The 20,783-nt window shown below is 45.2% G+C and overlaps 1 protein-coding gene across 1 annotated transcript; it reads right to left on the bottom strand.

Annotated features, from left to right (window-relative positions):
* Nucleotides 1-1,168: 1,168 nt before the first annotated feature.
* SYCE3 (synaptonemal complex central element protein 3) lies at nucleotides 1,169-8,187 on the bottom strand. The gene is made up of 2 exons (XM_088450407.1): nucleotides 8,079-8,187; nucleotides 1,169-1,326 (listed from the first exon to the last, which is right to left on the bottom strand). The coding sequence occupies exons 1-2, from the start codon at nucleotides 8,185-8,187 to the stop codon at nucleotides 1,169-1,171; spliced, it is 267 nt and encodes an 88-aa protein (XP_088306533.1).
* Nucleotides 8,188-20,783: the final 12,596 nt, after the last annotated feature.

A 20,783-nucleotide genomic window follows, 5' to 3' on the forward strand; every position in this document is an offset into this window, starting at 1 on the left:
GATATGTGTAGAGCAGGGGTAGGCAACCTGTGGTACTCCAGCTGCTGTGGAACCACACATGCCAGAATGCCCAGCCACAGATTTGCTGTTAGGCATGCTAAAACTGTGCCAGGGTATGCTTGCATGTGTAGTTCCACAACATCTGGACTGCCACAGGTTGCCTACTGAAGAAAGAGCACTGCACATGTGCAAACACTGATCCTAACATGTCACACATACAGTATAATAAAAACATTGTCACCTCCCTGCTAGAGAACTTTGCACTAACTGCGTGCCCTTTATGTGCTGCACCATCAATTAGTTGCTGAGGCTATTGCGCTAAACACAGTACCGCTTAGCCCCATCATAGTAGCGCTAATTATTTTCATAGTTGCGATAAATAACAAGCAAATCATGTACACCTGCCTATACTATGACTGTTGGTTAAACTATGTGCAGTAACTTGCTGTATATTCAAAATGTTGATTAGGTCAAAATGTCTACATTCTGACCATAATGTCTATATTTTGTTTGCTACGTTTTAACCATGTGGACATTTTATCCTGTCTTTAATATATGAATTGTCTACTACATTATGTTCATGTCCTCATTATGACATTTTGATTATCTACTTAATGTACCTGTTTACATTATGATATCTATATTATGATTGTCTATATTTTCAATGTCGACAAAATATGCCACACCCCATGTGTAAGAATAACCTGCCACTTGCATGAAGCAAGAGTTCCTAATGATAAATAGGAATCGTACATGTGATGTTCGCCTGAATGCTATTGATTTCTGAGTATTCACAGCCATCATTCCAAACTGATATAACTAAAGCAATTTGTATAAGAGGATTGCCTTGCTGATTACATACCCTGTTATCTATTTAAAAGAAATTCTCATAGTATACTCCTAATTGTAGGCAACGTAAGCACCTTTGAGTTCTGAAATTAGACTTCATTTTTCAAAGCTATATCAAGATGCTGTGAGGATGAATACACAGATAAGTTCCTTTACTAAAGTGAACCATTGCCTTCACCAAACTGAGGCAGCCGTGAGCCAATATTTATGAGAATGCATTTTACCAAATTAATACTGATAATTTGTTTTTCAAAACAACTTTAATGTCTTTAAACAACAGTTAAGACAAAAAGTAGAAGTACTTTGGTGTACTGTGGCTCTATGATGTTTGATTGGTTTCACCTAATATCTCTTTCCAGTTTTTCTCAATCTCCTCTCTGCACTGCATGAAACTTTCTTCCAGTCTTCTCATTTGGTCGGCCAGATCCGGATTGCTACGGGCCATTACCATGTCATAAGCCATCCATGTTGCTTTAACTAATAGCAAACACAAGGTACAAAAATAGACATTTACAAATATTTATTACATAAATCCCAAGGTTGAGCTAGCCAGGACTAAAAATTACAAAGCAGAGAGGGGGCTGTATTATGTGTTTTTGTTTGATTTTGTTTATCATGACAGGGTACTATGATACATTTGCCAATATACATGGTTCTTTTTTATTTTGCAATTTGTGTTTTTTATTATTAGTATTTTGAGAAAGAAAATATAACAGTCTATTTGGACAGGGAACAGGAAAATTACAGTATTTCAAATACAGAGAAAAGTGGTACAATAATTGGTACTTTTACCAGATTATAGCCAAGCTAAGTATAAGCATTTCAAATAGAAACAACACTGTAAATGGCGAAGTAAAGGAGAGTCATCAAACTAGGATTTCTCTTGAACTCTAGAAGCACAGGATGACTGGAACTAGCATAAGTCACACCAAACGGCTGGCACTCATTCTCTGTGCTATACAGTAGGTGTTTGAAATACCTAACTAAGCACCTGATTCAGAGATGTATGCAAACCCGATGGTTTGCACACATCTCCAATGGTGGAGAAACTGCGCATGCTCATGACCCGTTCTGCGCATGTGCAGAACAGGTCCTGCAAGATCGCTAACAGTGCCCCCAAAGCCGCAGCATGATTGATATGTTGCGGCCATTTGGGGGCAGGGAGGAAGCGGCAACAGGGGACATTTTACATTGGTGATCTGATGCTGCATCTTCGGGCACAGCACTCGGGTCTGCGATGCTGGCAGGAGGTATCTTTTGTCATCAGATGCCTCCTGCTCCATTACCATATGTTAGAATTGCTTCTGCATCTAAACATGCAGCAGCGATGCTAACAGTGTACATCTCTGAATCAGGCCATGAACCAAGAACAATAGGGATGATCAGAGGCGTCACTCACCCTGGCGACACCCAGTGCGTGCCAGTAAAAGGGGGTGTGGCCTCACAGGTATGGATGTAACCTCACTGATAGGGCATGGCCTTGTGGCCCGAATCCCCCGTTTTAGTCACTCTGGGGGTCCAGAGAGGCGAACTGCCCCTGGGGACCAGTAGTGCAGTGCCAGCTCCCTCACTGTGTCAGGAACCAAGTGCGTACTTTGGTGTCACCCTCGGCGGGTGTCACCCGGGTGCGGCCCGCACCCCTGCTCCCACTGGTGATGCCATTGGGGATGATGGGTAGTACAAGAAAGGAGAGAGACGAATAGGGACTAAAGGGTTGGGTAAGGTAAGTACAGACGCCCAGGAAATGGTATTTGTGAAATTATCCAGAGGAGTGAAATTGCTTGCTACAAAGGAGAACTTGTGTTGGAAGGTAAGGGATGGGATTGACAAAAGGGTTTATTTCTATCATCAGTTTCTATATATACGCTAACCACCCCGACCAAATTGAAACAATATTTATTAATCACTTGAAGCTTTAAATATTTTTAGTAAGGATTTATTATATTAAGTCTAACAAAATGTTCATCCAATTTAGGGGCCTATGTATTAATAATCGCGGAACTGCCGTATTATATAAGTATTATATGTCACAGGTGTTTTTTTAACTTTTGCACTTGCTGCAATCACTTGCAATGTTTAAAACATCTGTTGCATCTATACAGCCTTTACGGCGATCAGGTGACCAAGCCTGAAGAGGCGAAACGCGCATCCGTCGGGACTGTTTGCTCTCAAATAGCCCAGCCACACACCACCGGCAGCTGCTCCTCCTGCTTCATTCCTATACGAGGTATCTCCTTCTCTATCACACCAGCACTCTCTCATCCAAGCTGGACAGAAACTCTCCCTCTGCAGTGCTTTTTAGTAACAGAGGGGAGACACTGTCAGGAGCGGGGACAGTAGAAGCGCTTTGAACTGTTGTTTCTCCAGGGATGTTCCTCACTCCTCTCTCATCCCTTGTTTGACTATATAGACAAGGCACAGCAGAAGCAGTATAGCATAAATTGTCCCCGCACTTTTCTTCCACTCCTTTATAATTTTACTTCATTTGTGATATCCACCTTATATCAAGTGGATACAACTTATTCCTATTTCACTGTACTTTATTACTCATGAATATGTATGTTACATTGTATATTTTATATATTTGATACACTGCCGTAAGTAACACATGTTGCCTTTGTGAGCCACTAGTTGGTAACCCATCTTAACAGGCTCATACATGTGGCTTGTTCACTAACCTGATTGGCATGTTTTGCATACTTCATTAAAGTATCTATCTATGGAGATTTATGGAATTCCTTTCTTTACCTCAAGGAGAATGATTTATCAGGTTGGACACTAATTAGACAGAATCAGACCAATTTTCTTAAACTGTGTATGTTATGTGTTTATATTGCTAGTTATATGGTCTCTTGTTCATGTGCATATTAAGTGGATAAATCAATGATTAAATTATGTATATGATTTGAGTAGCTGCGATTTTGATGTGCTACATTAATTCATGTGCATATACAGTCAGGTGCATAAATATTGCGACATTGACAGAATTTTCAAATTTTGGCCTCTATTCACCACCACAATGGCTTTGAAATGAAATAAACAAGATGTGCTTTAACTGCAGACTTTCAGATTTAATTTGAGGGTAATTACATCCAAATCAGGTGAACGGTGTAGGAATTATAACGGTTTCTATATGTGCCTCCCACTTTTTAAGGGGCCAAAAGTAATGGGACTATCAACTCAAAAGCTATTTCATGGACAGGTGTGGGCTATTCCCTCGTTATTTCATTATCAATTAAGCAGGTAAAAGATCTGGAGTTGATTCTAGGTGTGACATTTGCATTTGGAATCAGTTGCTGTCGACTCTCAATATGAGATCCAAAGAGCTATCACTATCAGTGAAGCAAGCCATCATTAGGCTGAAAAATAAAAATGAAAAACCCATCAGAGAGATAGCAAAAACATTAGGTGTGGCCAAATCAACTGTTTGGAACATTTTTAAAAAGAAAGAACGCATCGGAGAGCTCAGCAACACCAAAAGACCCGTAAGACCACGGAAAACAACTGTGGTGGATGACAGAAGAATTATTTCCCTGGTGAAGAAAAACCCCTTCACAACAGTTGGCCAAATCAAGAACAATATCCAGGAGGTAGGTGTATATGTGTCAAAGTCAACAATCAAGAGAAGACTTCACAAGAGTGAATATAGAGGGTTATCCACAAGATGTAAACCATTGGTGAGCCACAAAAACAGGAAGACCAGATTAGAGTTTGCCAAACAACATCTAAAAAAGCCATTACAGTTCTGGAACAACATCCTATGGACAGATGAGACAAAGATCAACTTGTACCAGAGTGATGGGAAGAGAAGAGTATGGAGAAGGAAAGGAACTGCTCATGATCCAAAACATACCACCTCATCAGTGAAGCATGGTGGTGGCAGTGTCATGGTGTGGGCATGTATGGCTGCCAATGGAACTGGTTCCCTTGTATTTATTGATGATGTGACTGCTGACAAAACCAGCAGAATGAATTCTGAAGTGTTTCGGGCAATATATGCTCATATTCAGTCAAATGGTTCAGAACTCATTGGACGGCGCTTCATAGTGCAGATGGACAATGACCCGAAGCATATTGCAAAAGCAACCAAACAGTTTTTTAAGGCTAAAAAGTGGAATGTTATGCAATGGCCAAGTCAATCCCCTGACTTGAATCCGATTGAGCATGCATTTCACTTGATGAAGACAAAACTGAAGGGAAAATGCCCCAAGAACAAGCAGGAACTGAAGACATTTGCAGTAGAGGCCTGGCAGAGCATCACCAGGGATGAAACCCAGCGTCTGGTGATGTCTATGCGTTCCAGACTTCAGGCTGTAATTGCCTACAAAGGATATGCAACAAAGTATTAAAAAGTGAAAGTTAGATTTAGGATTTTTTAGTTTGTCCCATTACTTTTGGCCCCTTAAAAAGTGGGAGGCACATATAGAAACCGTTGTAATTCCTACACCGTTCACCTGATTTGGATGTAGTTACCCTCAAATTAAATCTGAAAGTCTGCAGTTAAAGCACATCTTGTTTGTTTCATTTCAAAGCCATTGTGGTGGTGAATAGAGGCCAAAATATGAAAATTCTGTCAATGTCCCAATATTTATGCACCTGACTGTATATATATGACATATCAAAATTAGGTGGTTTTCTATTCTACTTCTCCATTTATTATTTAATCAACAGCAATTTAGGATTTATATTGGAGAACTAGTAGTAGAGAGCTATTTCGCCCATATTATCACCTTAATATTTTATGTATTTGCATGTATGTATGTCTCCCTTTTTGGATCCCAATAAGAAATGTATCTTTCATACATTCTCTTTTAACAAATATTTACTAAAGGTTAAGTTATAATTTTTCTTAATTATTTTTCTCTTTTTGATTACTTCTATTATGTATTTAAGAGTGCACCAGTAAGGCTATATTTGTCTTTTTTGCTTCTTTGCAAATAAATTTCTATTGCATCTAGAAAGCCCCCCGAAATAACAGACCTAATACGTTAAACCCATTTTCAACAAAAATTTTTTCACCTAAAACTTGGAATGGTCGTTTTTGGATAAATTACGCACATTACAAAAAACTTTTGGAGTAATTAATCATTAGGGGGTGTCCAAAGGGTTCTCAAAGAAATCCCCACATTTTTAGGCAAAAATATGGACTTTGCATTTTTTTTCTCCTGGTCTGAGATTTTACACTATCTGATTATTGCGGGTGCAATAATTTACCGTGATTTCGGCACTTGTCGCACCAATTGAACACCGCCCATAATTTGAGCAAGCCCTGAAAAGTATCAGTGTATTTTTTTCATCAACAAGTAGATCTTACTAACTGCTTTGGGGCTTATTTATATTTGGATGAAAGTAAATTTTATGACACTCCTCTCAGATGTAGCACTACACGTCCACTTTACCGCCGCGCTCTTAGGTGTTTCTTTCACAATCTCCCTGAAATGCATTTTCAAAAGTAGGAAGAATGCCTGATAATGGGGTTCTCTAACTAAGGGCCTGGTTCAGTACGGATCACAACTGCAAATGCAATAGCGATTATGCACGCAGTCTCATTGCAAAGCTATGCTAATCCTCTGTGATCGCTATGCCGTCCTAGCACTACATAAGAACGCCCAACTTATCTTAAACACATTGGTAATACTTAGCAAGACTGCAAAACCATCGGTAACATCGAGTACCATCGCAGCCTCACACACACTTGCACATGCTCTGACCTTACTCAGGATTTGCTAACCCCATCGCACGCTGTGTGTACACAAGCTGCGTATAGGGCATCGCAGTGGCTAATTTATGCACGCCCCTACAACGGCGTTCAAACTGACTGGCACACCTGCATTTTGCCGACCACCCCCTCCCATCACCCCCCAAAATGGTAATTCCTGTCAATCACTCTGCGATGGGTCTGCGTAGTCCCTGCAATCACAGTCCCGATCGCAGTGGGGTGTTAGCGCACGTGCACTGCGATGCTTACGCATGCACAGAACGCACCAATCAGACAATTGTGTGCGTAATCACAGTTGCGATTAGGGATGTGCAGGCTCGGATAGGTTCGAGTTTGCACGTGGAGTTCGGATTTTTCCCTCCAAAAAAACGGAACTCAGAAAGAGGCAAAACGTCATCTTACATGGATGAACATCATCATTCCTGGACTTTTGTCCAGGAATGATGATGTTCGTCCATGTAAGATGACGTTTTGCCTCTTTCTGAGTTCCGTTTTTTTGGAGGGAAAAATCCGAACTCCACGTGCAAACTCGAACCTATCCGAGCCTGCACATCCCTAGTTGCGATCCTTGCTGAATCAGGCCCTGAATACACTCACAACATTAGTCTGGGTGGTTCAAAAAATGGTGGACAGTTAGTCTGGCAAAGATGTTTTCAAGGTACACTATGAATCCAATAATGTTATCACTCTTACAAGACAAATAAAAACAATGAAATAATACAGAAAAGTTATGCTCCAGACAAGTGTCCATGTCTTTGTAGCACAATCAGCTTTTGTCTAACATTTATCTAGTACATTCTATAAAATGATAGGTAGAAGCTGAATGGTTGCTACAGTATGGGCAACTTCCCCACTAGTGCTCTTTCGAAGGTTCGATATGTCTATCTGCTATTCTGGACAGTCTCCCGATGAGAGCTATCCTTTGCAATGCCCGCAGACAGAGAGACTTCCGGGTTTAATACCAAGAAGTCCCTCATGCGCAGAAGGACGCCGGCCACTTGGGGATATAGGAGGGATCCAACTAGATCCCTCTAAGGGGGAGCGTCCCTTAAAGAAGCCCATAGGCTTCTATTGGGTAACGTCACCTGAAAATGCCGTTACCCACCTGAATGAAACATTCTGGTGCTTTGCACATATGGGGTATGCGGTAAAACTCCTGAAAATACCAAATTTTTGTGTTTAGTACATGCAGCCCTAGACAAATAGTAGCTAATTGATTAGTTGCTGTAGTTCAGTTTAGTATTTTCAGTTCCATTCTTGCACCTTCAGGATATCCTGGACAGTGCAGCATGAGGAGGTGGGTTACACGAATATACATTTATAATATTGATTAATATTCACTGTACCCAGGGCAGCCTTTTGGTGTTAGAAGTACAAATCAGAACAGACAGTAATGAATTGTTGTGCCCAGACTAAACACAACATTAATATTACATAGATATATATCAAGTAATTACGGTAAGTCTGAGGCTGAAAATGTATACATTCCAGTGGTTATTGGTTGCCCTACCTGATATCTTCTCCATCTGCTCTAGCATTATTTCCAGATCCTTGTTAAGATCTTGCAACATCTTTGACACTTCATTATAGGTGTGACTATCAGAATCTGCTTCAGCCATCTAGTGGAAATATCTATATAAATATATGAACTGTCAACTACTGTATTTCCATGCTAACAGCAATATCATTTTGTTTTGGAGAGAATACAAATATATGCAGGATAATGGGTGTACTGAATGCAAGAAGTTTTAAGAGAAACATAAAAAAAAATACCGAAGAGGAGCAATGGAGCAGATATGAATTTAGAAATGTATATATAGGGCCATAGTGCCAACCATAGACGTATGCAGGCTTAGAGTAAGGTGTCTGGTGAATTTGCATGTATCCTCACTCTATTACATGTAAATGGGCTACAGTGCCTTTTGAGTTATAAAAACAGAGTGTTCCTGTGAGCTTAACAGATCCTGGTGACAGGATGAGCTGCAGAAAAACACTCTTCCACAGTCACATGAGACCGATTCAACTCTGAGAAATCTGTGTATTGAGAGTAATGGCTCTCTAGTGTCAGTTCTACCTTTCCTTATGGGAGTAACTGAGCTCTTATGGGAGTAACTGAGATTATATGAGCACTGCGCTTTTCTAGCTGAAAAAGTGCTATCCTTTGATGCTTTTAACACACCTCTCATTTAGGGGCTGATTCAGAGGTACATGCTTTAGCATCTTTTACCGTAGTTGTGAATGCGACTTTATGCTTTTGCTTGTATCATACCTTCCCCCGGTGTACATCCATGCATGTGAATGTGCAAGGACTAAGACGCCCTCTTTGAGCGACTTAAAAGATGCTGCAATACTGCTCGGTGCGTCTTGATGCAGCCATTCGTCACGCCATCAAAACGTGCACCAGCCCCATGCTACAGATTCTCTGTAAGAGTATGGCCTCCAATGTGAGTGGTTTCATGTCTGAGTTTACGTACAACTAGTTCAGCAACTGCTCACGTCATTCCTATAACATGCCCTTAAGGCGGTACATCTCTGTGCATCTGAATAGCCACCGTCCAGTCACAGCCCAGCAAAGGGATGTAGTCAGCATGCCTCCACACGGCATTCCGATGGACTATATCCCGGCTCCAGAATACCGACCTTTGGCATGCTGAAGGTAAAGTATTGGGGGATTAGGTTTAGGGTTAGGCACTAGGGAGAGGGTTAGGCACTAAGGGGGGAGGATTAGGGTTAGTCACCGGGGTGGAGGCGGTTAGGTTCAGGCACCAAAGAGGGAGGGTTAGGATAGGGAGAGGGTGAGGGTTAGCCTAAGGACCAACAAGTGTCGATATGTTAACCCTGTCGGGATCCCGGCATCGGGATTCTGACCGCTGGGATCCCGTCCCATCTGTCTGCATTACATACCCAACCCCCAGGAAAGATCAGAACATTTCTGTTACCAGTCTCAACTGCAGCTGCGCCTCTGTGTGTACACACTGTGGGACACATGCGCTGCGAAACCTATGTTACAACTTAGACACGTGCAGTTTAGGAAATGTAAACAGGATGGAAAAAGAGGTAACAGGGACAACAAATTGAAGCAGAAGAATGAAGACCAACAAAAGGGAGCAAGCAAGAAGAATGAGCAGGATGTCTTTGAAAGAAATATCATTTAAAAAGAGAAAGAGTAATGGCTGTTTCCGCAATGCATTCATCTTCTCAGTCTTCGGTGTAGCTATAGTGTGTGGGTTATGCTGTTACTATGGGGCCCAGAAGCTTAGGGGGCTCCAGACTGAGGTCATATACAGTAGTTGTTTATAAAGTTAATTCGGTTGCACGGCCTGAAAACAGGAACTTGTCAGCACTCATATCGGTGGAGGTCTCTGTCACTGCCTCTCAGTAATGCCCCACACACATGATTCATCTCCCGTGTTCCGGTTTCACCCCCACAGGCACAGCTGTGCTAATCAGTGAGCCCGGCACTATCAGAGAGTAGGTTTCTCCTTGATTACAGCCTTTGAGAAGTATGCTAGGGGGTGAGGATTGAGCTCCGAAATTAGAACTGTGCCAGAAAGGGACATCGTGCTGAAATAAAGAAAATCTCCACACAAAGAAGAATTTCCTGTATTAGGAAGTATCCCCCTCAGGTAGGAGCTGACTGATCCCCCCATCCTCTGCCCCTATGGGGCATAACATAAAAAAGGGCACTTCTTTGGGGCATAACATTGACTAGGAAACTACTATGGGGAATAACATTAACTAAGGCACTACCGTGGGGCATAACATTAACTATGACACTGCTATGTGGCATAACAAACACTAGGACACTACTATGGGGCATAACATTAACTAGGGCACTACTATGGGGCCAGTGGCGGAACTAGACAGTGGTGGGCCAGGTGCAAGACTATGCTTTGGGCTGTCCTATGCAGTGCCCACAGTAGTGCCCCATATACAGTTCCCCCAGTAGTGATCCCCCTATGCAGTGCTCCCCAGTAGTGCCCTTTATACAGTGCCCCCAGAAGTGGTCCCCCCTATGCATTGCCCCCAGTAGTAGTTCCCCCTATGCAGTACCCCCAGTAGTAGTCCCCCCTATGCATTGCCCCCAGTAGTAGTCCTCCCTATACATTGCCGACAGTAGTAGTCCTCCCTATACATATCCCCCAGTAGTAGTCCACCCTATGCATTGCTCCCAGTAGTAGTCCTCCATATGCAGTGCCCCCAGTAGTAGTCCTCTCTATGCATTTCCCCCAGTAGTAGCCTCCCTATACATTGCCCCCAGTAGTAGTCCCCCCTATGCAGTGCCCCCAGTAGTAGCCCCCCTATGCATTGCCCCCAGTAGTATTCCCCCTATGCATTGCCCTGGTAGTGGTCCCCCCTATACAGTGCCCCCAGTGGCAGCCCTCCCCATACAGTGCCCCCTGTAGCGCCCCCCATTTGCAGTGTCATTGCCTTTTACACACACACAAAACAAAAAAAACTTATCTGAATCCTCGCTCCTGACGCGATCGCCACTGTCTGCTCTGAGTCCCGGCCTGTTCTTCTCCTGCACCATGGGAGAGACATCATGACATCTCTCCCATCCCCCAATGCGGGGGGTGCCTGAAAGGGTGGAGCTCATGAGTGAACTCCAGCCGGCTCCTTCGGTGGACGCAGCCAGGGCCATAGCTAGGGTAGTGCGGCCGGTGCCACTGCACAGGGCACCACAGGTCAGTGGGCGCTGTTTGGGCCTGTCAAATTTCTGTTTATTATCATTCTTGCTTGTAGCTTCCTCTTATTTCATCCCCAGCAGGTCCTGGTCTCTCCTATCTCTTCCCTGGCCCTTCCCCATGAAGCCATGGCCCTTTTTTGGGTGCATTATGTCCCTTTGAAAAATGAGGGGGGCGCCAATGCTCTTTCTGGCACAGGGCACCAAAAAGTCTAGTTACGGTTCTGGATGCAGCAGCCAATGAGAGTCTGTCTGATTCTCATCGGTTGCTATAACAAACGTGTTTGTTACTGTGTAGTATGGACCGCGCTCACTGCAGTCTGCACTACACTAGCGGCAGGGACACTAGCGGTGGGTGCAATGGCGGCTTTGGGCCCCTGCACCACAGCAGGGCCCGTTGCAAGCCACCGGCTGCACCGCCGCTAGTTCCGCCACTGTATGGGGAATAACATTTACTAGGAAACTACTACTACTGCGCATAAAATTAACTATGGCACTACTATATGGCATAACATCAACTAGGGCACTACTACATATGGGGCATAACATTAGGGGCCTGATTCCGAGATATACGCTGACAGATCACAGATCGCAGTTGCTAAAATATGCTAATGTCTTCCAAAGCATAGCCGCACATAGGGACGCCTACTGCTGCCTTCTCATATCATCCAACGACGTGCAACAGCGTAAACATCAATAACATCGACACACATTGGGTAGTCACGCAGCATGTAAGTCAAGTCTGAGCAGCCGCAAACACTACAGCTCTCCTGACACACAGAAAGCTCTCATGCTGTGAAGGAGGTCACAATGGCGCTCGCTCTGAATCAGGGCCGTCCTTCCTACTGTTTGGAGCGGCCTCCTGGCAAGCGGCCAAAATGATGGTCGCAATGGTCAAGACCATCGCAACCATCTGGCTTGCAACGAGACCCTTGCGGTAGGGTCTCGCTGCCGCAAGCCCAGGAGTGCTTTTGGCTCTATCAGAGCCAAAAGCACTCCCACTGACATCACTAGTGATGTCAGTGAGGCCGGCCCCAGACGGTAGGCGTTCCCATGGGAATGCCTCCGTCTGGACAGCTACGCCCCCGGCACGCCCACCAGACCCACTCAGCGCTCGCGAGCGGGTCTGAATCAGGCCCAGAGTTTAAACGGTCCTGACACACCTGCACCACCCGTTATCTCCCCCAAACTCTGACTTCCTGTCACTCACTTTGCGAGTGATTCCTCTAAGCAGAAATGCAATGCAACCGCTGCACATGCGCAATTGTAAAAAAAATCGCTCGATCTGCGAAAATATCCGCATTGCATAAATCTTGGAATCAGGCCTCAGGATACCACTATGAGGCTTAAAATAAACAGGAGAATTGGGGCTGTGGCCTCTTCAAAATGTTGCTATGGGGTCCATAATGTTCTGACTATTCCCCTGTTCTCAGTATTGCTAAATTTAGGCTTTTAAATTGACAAAGTAAAATTTCTAGATACAATTTAGTAATTCCGACCATTCTTTATGACGTCACAGCACAGGGCTGAAACTAGGATATCTGTCACCCAGTGCAAGGCAGCAATTTTGCGCCCCCTCCCTTCCTGTACCTGGATTTTGTTCTTGCTCCTCCATAAGGCAGTGCACTACTCAGACATCCCTGGTATAGTGACTTACATTATTCCACACACCATAATGCCCTTTACACATTATGCCACACACTGTAATGCCTATTACCAAAGTGCCACTTACCTATTTGCCTGACACCATTTTATACTAGGGGTGAGCGGGTTCGGATTTCTGAAATCCGAACCCCCCCGAGCCCCCCCGATCCGAGGCCGATCCGAGTCAGGCTCGACTTTTCCCGCCTGACTCGGATCTGAAATCGAGGCAAAATGTCATCATCCCGCCTTCCGGGTCTCTCGGGTTTTGGATCCTATATAAGGTACCCACGTCGGCGCCATTTTCTCACTCGGCTGTGGACAGTGAAGAGGGAGGGTGGGAGTTAGGGCTGGCTGGGCTGTGTAGTGTAGTGTAGTGTTGTAGTGTAGTGTAGTGTAGTGCAGTGTAGTGTTGTGCTGTGCTGCACTGTGCTGCTGTTGTCCATAGGGGCTGTGTCCACTACTTCAAAGTCCATAGGGGCTGGCTGGACTGTGTTGTGCAGTCAGTTGTCCATAGGGGCTGTTTCCACTCCAAAGTCCTGTGCAGTGTCCCAGTCCTAAAGGGGTGCTGTAGTGTTGTCCAGGGGGTGCTCTGTCCGTCAGGGGTGCTCCCCCAAGTGCTAAAAAAAAAATTTTTTTTTCTGTGTTTGTGAATTGTGTGCGCAATAGCCGCACGTGCATCAACAAAGTAGTGCCAAGTGTGCGCCTGTGTCATAAGTAAAGGGCCGGCTAGCTTGTCCGTTAAAGGGTGCTGTAACCCCCAAAGGGCACTCCAAACAAAATAAAAAAAAATATTTTTTTGTTTGTGAATTGTGTGCGCAGTAGCGCACATGCATCAACAAAGTAGTGCCAAGCGTGCGCCTGTGTCATAAGTAAAGGGCCGGCTGGCTTGTCCGTTAAAGGGTGCTGTAACCCCCAAAGTACACTCCAAACAAAATAAAAAAATATTTTCTGTGTTTGTGAATTGTGCGCACTGTGGCTGCACGTGCATCAACGAAGGAGCAGCGCCAAGCGTGCGCCTGTGTCCCATAAGTAAAAGACCGGCTGGCTTGTCCGTTAAAGGGTGCTGTAACCCCCAAAGGGCACTCCAAACAATATAAAAATATATATTGTTTTGTGTTTGTGAATTGTGTGCGCAGTAGCCGCACAAGCATCAACAAAGTAGTGCCAAGCGTGCGCCTGTGTCCCATAAGTAAAAGGCTGGCTGGATTGACCACTAAAGGGTGCTGTAACCCCCAAAGGGCACTCCAAACAAAATAAAAAAATATATTTTTTTGTTTGTGAATTGTGTGCGCAGTAGCCGCACATGCATCAACAAAGTAGTGCCAAGCGTGCGCCTGTGTCATAAGTAAAGGGCCAGCTGGCTTGTCCGTTAAAGGGTGCTGTAACCCCCAAAGTACACTCCAAACAAAATAAAAAAAGATTTTCTGTGTTTGTGAATTGTGTGCGCAGTAGCCGAACGTGCATCAACAAAGTAGTGCCAAACGTGCTCCTGTGTCCCATAAATAAAGGGCCAGCTGGATTGACCGCTAAAGGGTGCTGTAACCCCCAAAGTACACTCCAAACAAAATAAAAAAATATTTTCTGTGTTTGTGAATTGTGTGCGCAGTAGCCGCACGTGCACCAACAAAGTAGTGCCAAGCGTGCGCCTGTGTCATAAGTAAAGGGCCGGCTGGCTTGTCCGTTAAAGGGTGCTGTAACCCCCAAAGTACACTCCAAACAAAATAAAAAAATATTTTCTGTGTTTATGAATTGTGTGCACTGTGGCTGCACAAGCATCAATGAAGGAGCAGCGCCAAGCGTGCGCCTGTGTCCCATAAGTAAAAGGCTGGCTGGCTTGTCCATTAAAGGGTGCTGTAACCCCCAAAGGGAACTAAAAACAAAATAAAAAAAATATTTTTTTGTTTGTGAATTGTGTGCGCAGTAGCCGCACGTGCATCAACAAAGTAGTGCCAAGCGTGCGCCTGTGTCATAAGTAAAGGCCCGGCTGGCTTGTCCGTTAAAGGGTGCTGTAACCCCCAAAGTACACTCCAAACAAAATAAAAAAATATTGCGTTCTAAGAAGATATCACAAATCCCCAAGGAGAGTCCAAGTGTGGTGGTGGTTGCGATGCCTGACCTTCCCAGCACTGGACGGGAAGAGGTGGCTCTTTCCACCATTTGCACGCCCCCTGCAAGTGCTGAAAGGAGCACCCACAGTCCACTTGCTGATATGCAAATTGAAGATGTCACTGTTGAAGTACAACAGGATGAGGATACTGGTGTAGCTGGCGCTGAGGAGGAAGATGGTGATGTGGTTTGTTTAAATCAGGCTCCAGGGGAGACAGTTGTTGTCCGTGGGATGAAAAAGCCCATCACGGTCATGCCTGGGCAGAAGACCAAACATTCCACCTCTTTGGTCTGGCAATATTTCTATCCAAATCCGGACAACAACTGTCTTGCCATATGTACCATATGTAAAGGTGGAATAAGTAGGGGTAGGGACGTTAACCACCTAGAAACTTCCTCCCTTATACGGCACCTGCAGCGCGTTCATAATAAGTTACTGTCAAGTTCAGAAACTTTGGCTAAGACTGTAAGCAGTCCAGGGACACCTAAATCCCGTTGTCCTGTTGTATCCAAGTGCCTGCAAACCACACCGTCAACTCCCTCCTCGTCAATTTCCTCCTTAGTCAGGATCGGAAGTAGTCCTGCAGGCCATGTCACTGGCATGACTGACTCTCCTATCAGGGATTCCTCCGGAGGATCCTGCATTGCTATGCCTCCTGCTGCCGCTGCTGCTGCTGCTGCTGGGAGTAGTTCATCATCCCAGAGAAGAAGTAGGAACACCACTACTTTTACTAAACAATTGACCCTCCAACAGTCCTTAGCGAGGAGGATGAAGTACGACAGCAGTCATCCTGAAGCAAAACGTATAACTGAGGCCTTGACTGCTATGTTGGTGTTAGACGTGCGTCCGGTATCCGCCATTAGTGCAGTGGGATTTAGACAATTGATGGAGGTAGTGTGTCCCCGGCTCCAAATCCCATCTAGATTCCACTTCACTAGGCAGGCGATACCGAGACTGTACAGAAACGTCAGAAAAATTGTCCTCAGTTTCCTGAAAAATGCCGTTGTACCCAATGTCCACTTAACCACGGACATGTGGATAAGTGGAACAGGGCAGACTAAGGAATATATGACTGTGACAGCCCACTGGGTAGATGTATCACCTTACGCAGCAACAGCAGCAGCGTCACCAGTAGCAGCATCTCAGAAATGCCAGCTCGTTCTAAGGCAGGCTACGCTGTGTATCACCGGTTTCAGTAAGAGGCACACCGCCGACAACCTCTTAGAGAAACTGAGGGAAATCATCGCCCAGTGGCTTACCCCACTTAGACTCTCCTGGGGATTTGTGATATCTGACAACGCCACCAACATTGTGCGGGCATTACATCTGGGCAAATTCCAGCACGTCCCATGTTTTGCTCACACAATAAACTTGGTGGTGCAGAATTTTCTGAAAAGCGACAGGGGCGTGCAGGAGACGCTTTGGGTGGCCCGAAAAATTTCTGGCCACTTTCGCCATTCAGCGACTGCGTGCCAAAGACTGGAGCGCCAGCAAACACTCTTGAACCTGCCCCTCCATCACCTGAAGCAAGAGGTTGTGACGCGGGGGAACTCATCCCTCTATATGCTTCAGAGGATGGAGGAGCAGCAAAAGGCCATTCAAGCCTATACATCCACCTATGACATAGGCAAAGGAGGGAGTATGCACCTGACTCAAGCGCAGTGGAGAATGATTTCCGTGTTGTGCAAGGTTCTCCAGCCCTTCGAACTTGCCACACGTGAAGTCAGTTCAGACACTGCCAGCTTGAGTCAGGTCATTCCCCTCATCAGGCTTTTGCAGAAGCAGCTGGAGAAAGTGAAGGAACTAAGACGGAGCGATTCCGCTCGGCATGTGGGACTTGTGGATAAAGCCCTTCATTCGCTTTGCCAGGATTCCAGAGTGGTCAATCTGTTGAAATCAGACCACTACATTTTGGCCACCGTGCTCAATCCTAGGTTTAAAGCCTATGTGGTGTCTCTCTTTCCGGCCGACACAAGCCTGCAGAGGTGCAAAGACCTGCTGGTGAACACACTGTCAGCTGAAGCGGAACGTGACACGTCACAGCTCCTTCTTCATTTTTTCCCGCAACTGGGGCTGCCAGGAAAAAACTTAGGTATCCTAAGCAACCCGCTGGCGGTGATGCAGGGCAGGCAGGACCAAGTTTGGACATCTGGTCCGGACTGAAGGACCTGGCAACAATTTCTGACATGTCTACTGTCACTACATATGATACTGTCACCATTGACAGAATGGTGGAGGATTACATCGGTGACAGCATCCAAGTAGGCATGTCAGACAGTCCATACCTGTACTGGCAGGAAAAAGAGGCAATTTGGAGGCCCCTGTACAAACTGGCTCTATTTTACCTGAGTTGCCCCCCCTCCAGTGTGTACTCCGAAAGAGTGTTTAGTGCAGCCGGGAACCTTGTCAGCGAAAGGCGTAGGAGGTTGCTTCCACAAAATGTGGAGAAGATGATGTTCATAAAAATGAATTATCAACTCTTCCAGGGAGACCAGCCTCCAGAATGTACAGAGGGACCTGTGGTGGTGGATTCCAGTGGGGACGAGTTAATACTCTGTGAGGATGAGGATGTACACAACACTGAAGAGGGTGAGGAATCGGTGGATGAGGAGGATGAGGACGACATCTTGCCTCCGTAGAGCCAGTTTGTGCAGGGACAGATTAATTGCCAGCTTGATTTGTGGGGGCCCAAACGAACCAGTCATTTCAGCCACAGTTGTGTGGCAGACCCTGGCGCTGAACTGATTGCTTTGTTAAAGTGTGCATGTCCTGTTTATACAACATAAGGGTGGGCAGGAGGGCCCAAGGACAATTCCATCTTGCACCTCTTTTTTTTCTTTGCATTATGTACAGTTTGGGGCCTAGTTTTTCAAACTGCCATCCTGTCTGCCACTGCAGTGTCACTCCTAGATGGGTCATGTGTTTGTGCCGCCCACTCGTGTCGCTTAGCATAGTCATCCAGCTACCTCGGTGCAACCTTTTGGACATAAAAACACTATTGTGAGGTGTGAGGTGTTCAGAATAGACTGGAAATGAGTGGAAATTAAGGTTATTGAGGTTAATAATAGCATAGTAGCAGAAAAACCTACAAATTCTGTGATTTTAGCTGTTTTTATGCTTTTTAAAAAAAAAATACAGATCCAAAACACAAAACCCAGAACCCAAAACACGGAAGGGTGGTTTTGGCAAAACCAATCCAGATCCAAAACACGAAGAAAGATCCAGATCCAAAACCAAAATACAAAACACGAAAAGTGGCCGGTGCACACCCCTATTTTATACCCCACAGTAAGGCTTCTAATTACTTTAAAATTACCTTACTAGTTCTCAGGGGTTTTATGCTCATTACCATTTCCATGCTCGTTGCCAGGGGGTTTATGCACGTTGCCAGGGGTTACATGCTCATTGCCATGGGGTTTCATGCTTGTTGCCAGGGGGTTTATGCTCGTTGCCAGGGGTTACATGCTCATTGCCATGGGGTTTATGCTCATTGCCTGGGGGTTTCATGCTAGTTGTCATGATATTTATGCTCATTACTAGGGGTTCCATGCTCGTTGCCAGGGGTTTCATGCTCATTGCCAGCGGTTACATGGTCGTTGCCAGGGGTTTCATGCTTGTTGCCAGGGGGTTTATGCTCATTGCCAGGGGTTACATGCTCATTGCCATGGGGTTTATGCTCATTGCCATGGGGGTTTATGCTCATTGCCAGGGGGTTTCACGGGAGAAGATGCAGCTTTCAGCATCTTCTCACGACAGCGCCAGCGTTTCCGGTGCTGGGAACGCTGTGTGCATTGCGCTGGTCTAACAGACACTAGAGGTCCATGCGGATGGCTAGTCTTATGAACTTTTTCCTTCTTCTGTACATATGTTCTTGTAAAGAGCTGAATACACTACATAAAAGCTGGACAAGCTATATAAACATTTTTACATAGAAATTGTGTTAATATCCCTTTTATATGTGGATTTTAGAATACACTAGATAGATTCATTTTCAGTTCAGCAATGAAGTATCAGTATTTTGAGTAAACATTCAATTTACATACATACATATCTTTGCAAACAATTAGATATATTCATAAGTATATTGGGACATTTGTTCATACAGTATGACATTTGTTCATTAGCTGGCTGTTTTCTTTATTTTCTCTTATTGTATTCACCTTAGACTCTTATATTAGTCTTTCCTGTTTAGTTTTCTGTCAGGACTTCCAGTTGCTCCCCTGCGATACCTCAGCCCAGTGCTGCCTAGATCTGTCCACTCTGCCACTGCCATAAACTGGTTCTGGCGGCAGTTGCCATGGCAACAGCATGAGGCCAGGCTACAGCTCCAAGGGAATTCCCACTGACCCTAACTTGTGCCTCTGTTTTAGGATTAAAAAAAGTTACACACTCCATCATGTAACACTCTGTGTGCCTAATATGACACAAGTTATCAGGGTCTTAGGGCCTGATTCAGACCCGCTCACTACCTGCGTACGCTCGCTGGATGCGTATGTAAATTTGTCAAAGTGACGCCACGGGAAGCGAACTCTCGCCAAGGTATAAGCACGCCCAGTATGTCTTAGCGAGCGGCCACTTTGTCTGAGCGTACGCCCAATCGCACAGGCAGAGCCACCCACCAGCACACGTCATCTCCAGGAAGTGTATTAAAACATTGGTACATCGAGGACCATCGGATGCTAATGCAGTGATTGCGGTTGCTTTACCCTACCGCAAGCATTGCGAGGAAATTAGTGTAAAAAAAAGGCAAGTGACGTGTACTATGAAGCTGCCTGTTAATTATGCACGCCTCTAAAACGGAGCTGAAACACTCAGGCACGCCTGCGTTCGCATCTCCAACCCCCCGTTATTAGTGTCCTGCCCCTGTTACCACCCACAAACGGCCTCTCCTGTCACTCATTACCCTGGGCTACCTTTGCTGGGCGAGCGAGAGGGTTGCGATCGCAGTGTGTAGTTCGCGCACGCGCAGAAAGAAGCATGCGCGTACGCAGAACATCAGGTAGCTTGCGAATGCACAGCGCGAGCGAGCGGCTCTGAATCAGGCCCTTAGTTTTGAATAAAAATTGTTGGTATAAAGTAAGTTTGCCTTTTGGCAAAGCAAAAGTATAAATAAGTAATTCATACTTTATTGTGTATTATATTAAAATTCTATTAAAAGTAAATTTTAACCCCTGTTTATAAACAACCAGTGGCAAAAAAAACTACAATTATTTTATTAAATTACACCCCTTTTATGACCCAGAAGTCCCTATGGGCATGCGTCATATGACACGCGCGCCGCAGGGGGTGCTGGGAGGGATCTGATTGGATCGCAAGCAGCTTTGCAATTCCGCACGCAAGCAGCTTTGCAATTCCGTTCTTGCAATTATGTTAATGCAGCAGGCAGCGTAATGCCTCTGGCATACATTACTTATCCAGGCTGTGTCCAAGGACGCAGCATCGGATAATCTGCATTAACATCAGCCGGCTTAGTGATCCATGGGGCATACTTAACGACTTTTTAGGAATCTTCCCTGGGAGCAGCCTGAAGAGGAGAGCTGTTCTCAGCTTCGGGGGGCGGGACCAGACTATAGCCGTCAACAGGCCCTGCCCCCTTTACAGGAAAGCCCCATGATTTGTGGGTCCGCGAGGAGAGGATGGGTCTAAATGAAGCGATTTGCGTCATTTAGTCCCACCCCCTCCCTATGGACCCACAAACTTCTCGTAAAATCTCCCCATTATGCCCACTTCACTAGGAAGTGGGTGGGATGTGGGAGATCTGCCTACTCTCTTGGGGG

This window comes from Taudactylus pleione, unplaced genomic scaffold, assembly GCF_031769625.1.
Source record: "Taudactylus pleione unplaced genomic scaffold, aTauple2 ptg000518l, whole genome shotgun sequence".
In the NCBI taxonomy this organism is placed as follows: Eukaryota; Metazoa; Chordata; class Amphibia; order Anura; family Myobatrachidae; genus Taudactylus; species Taudactylus pleione.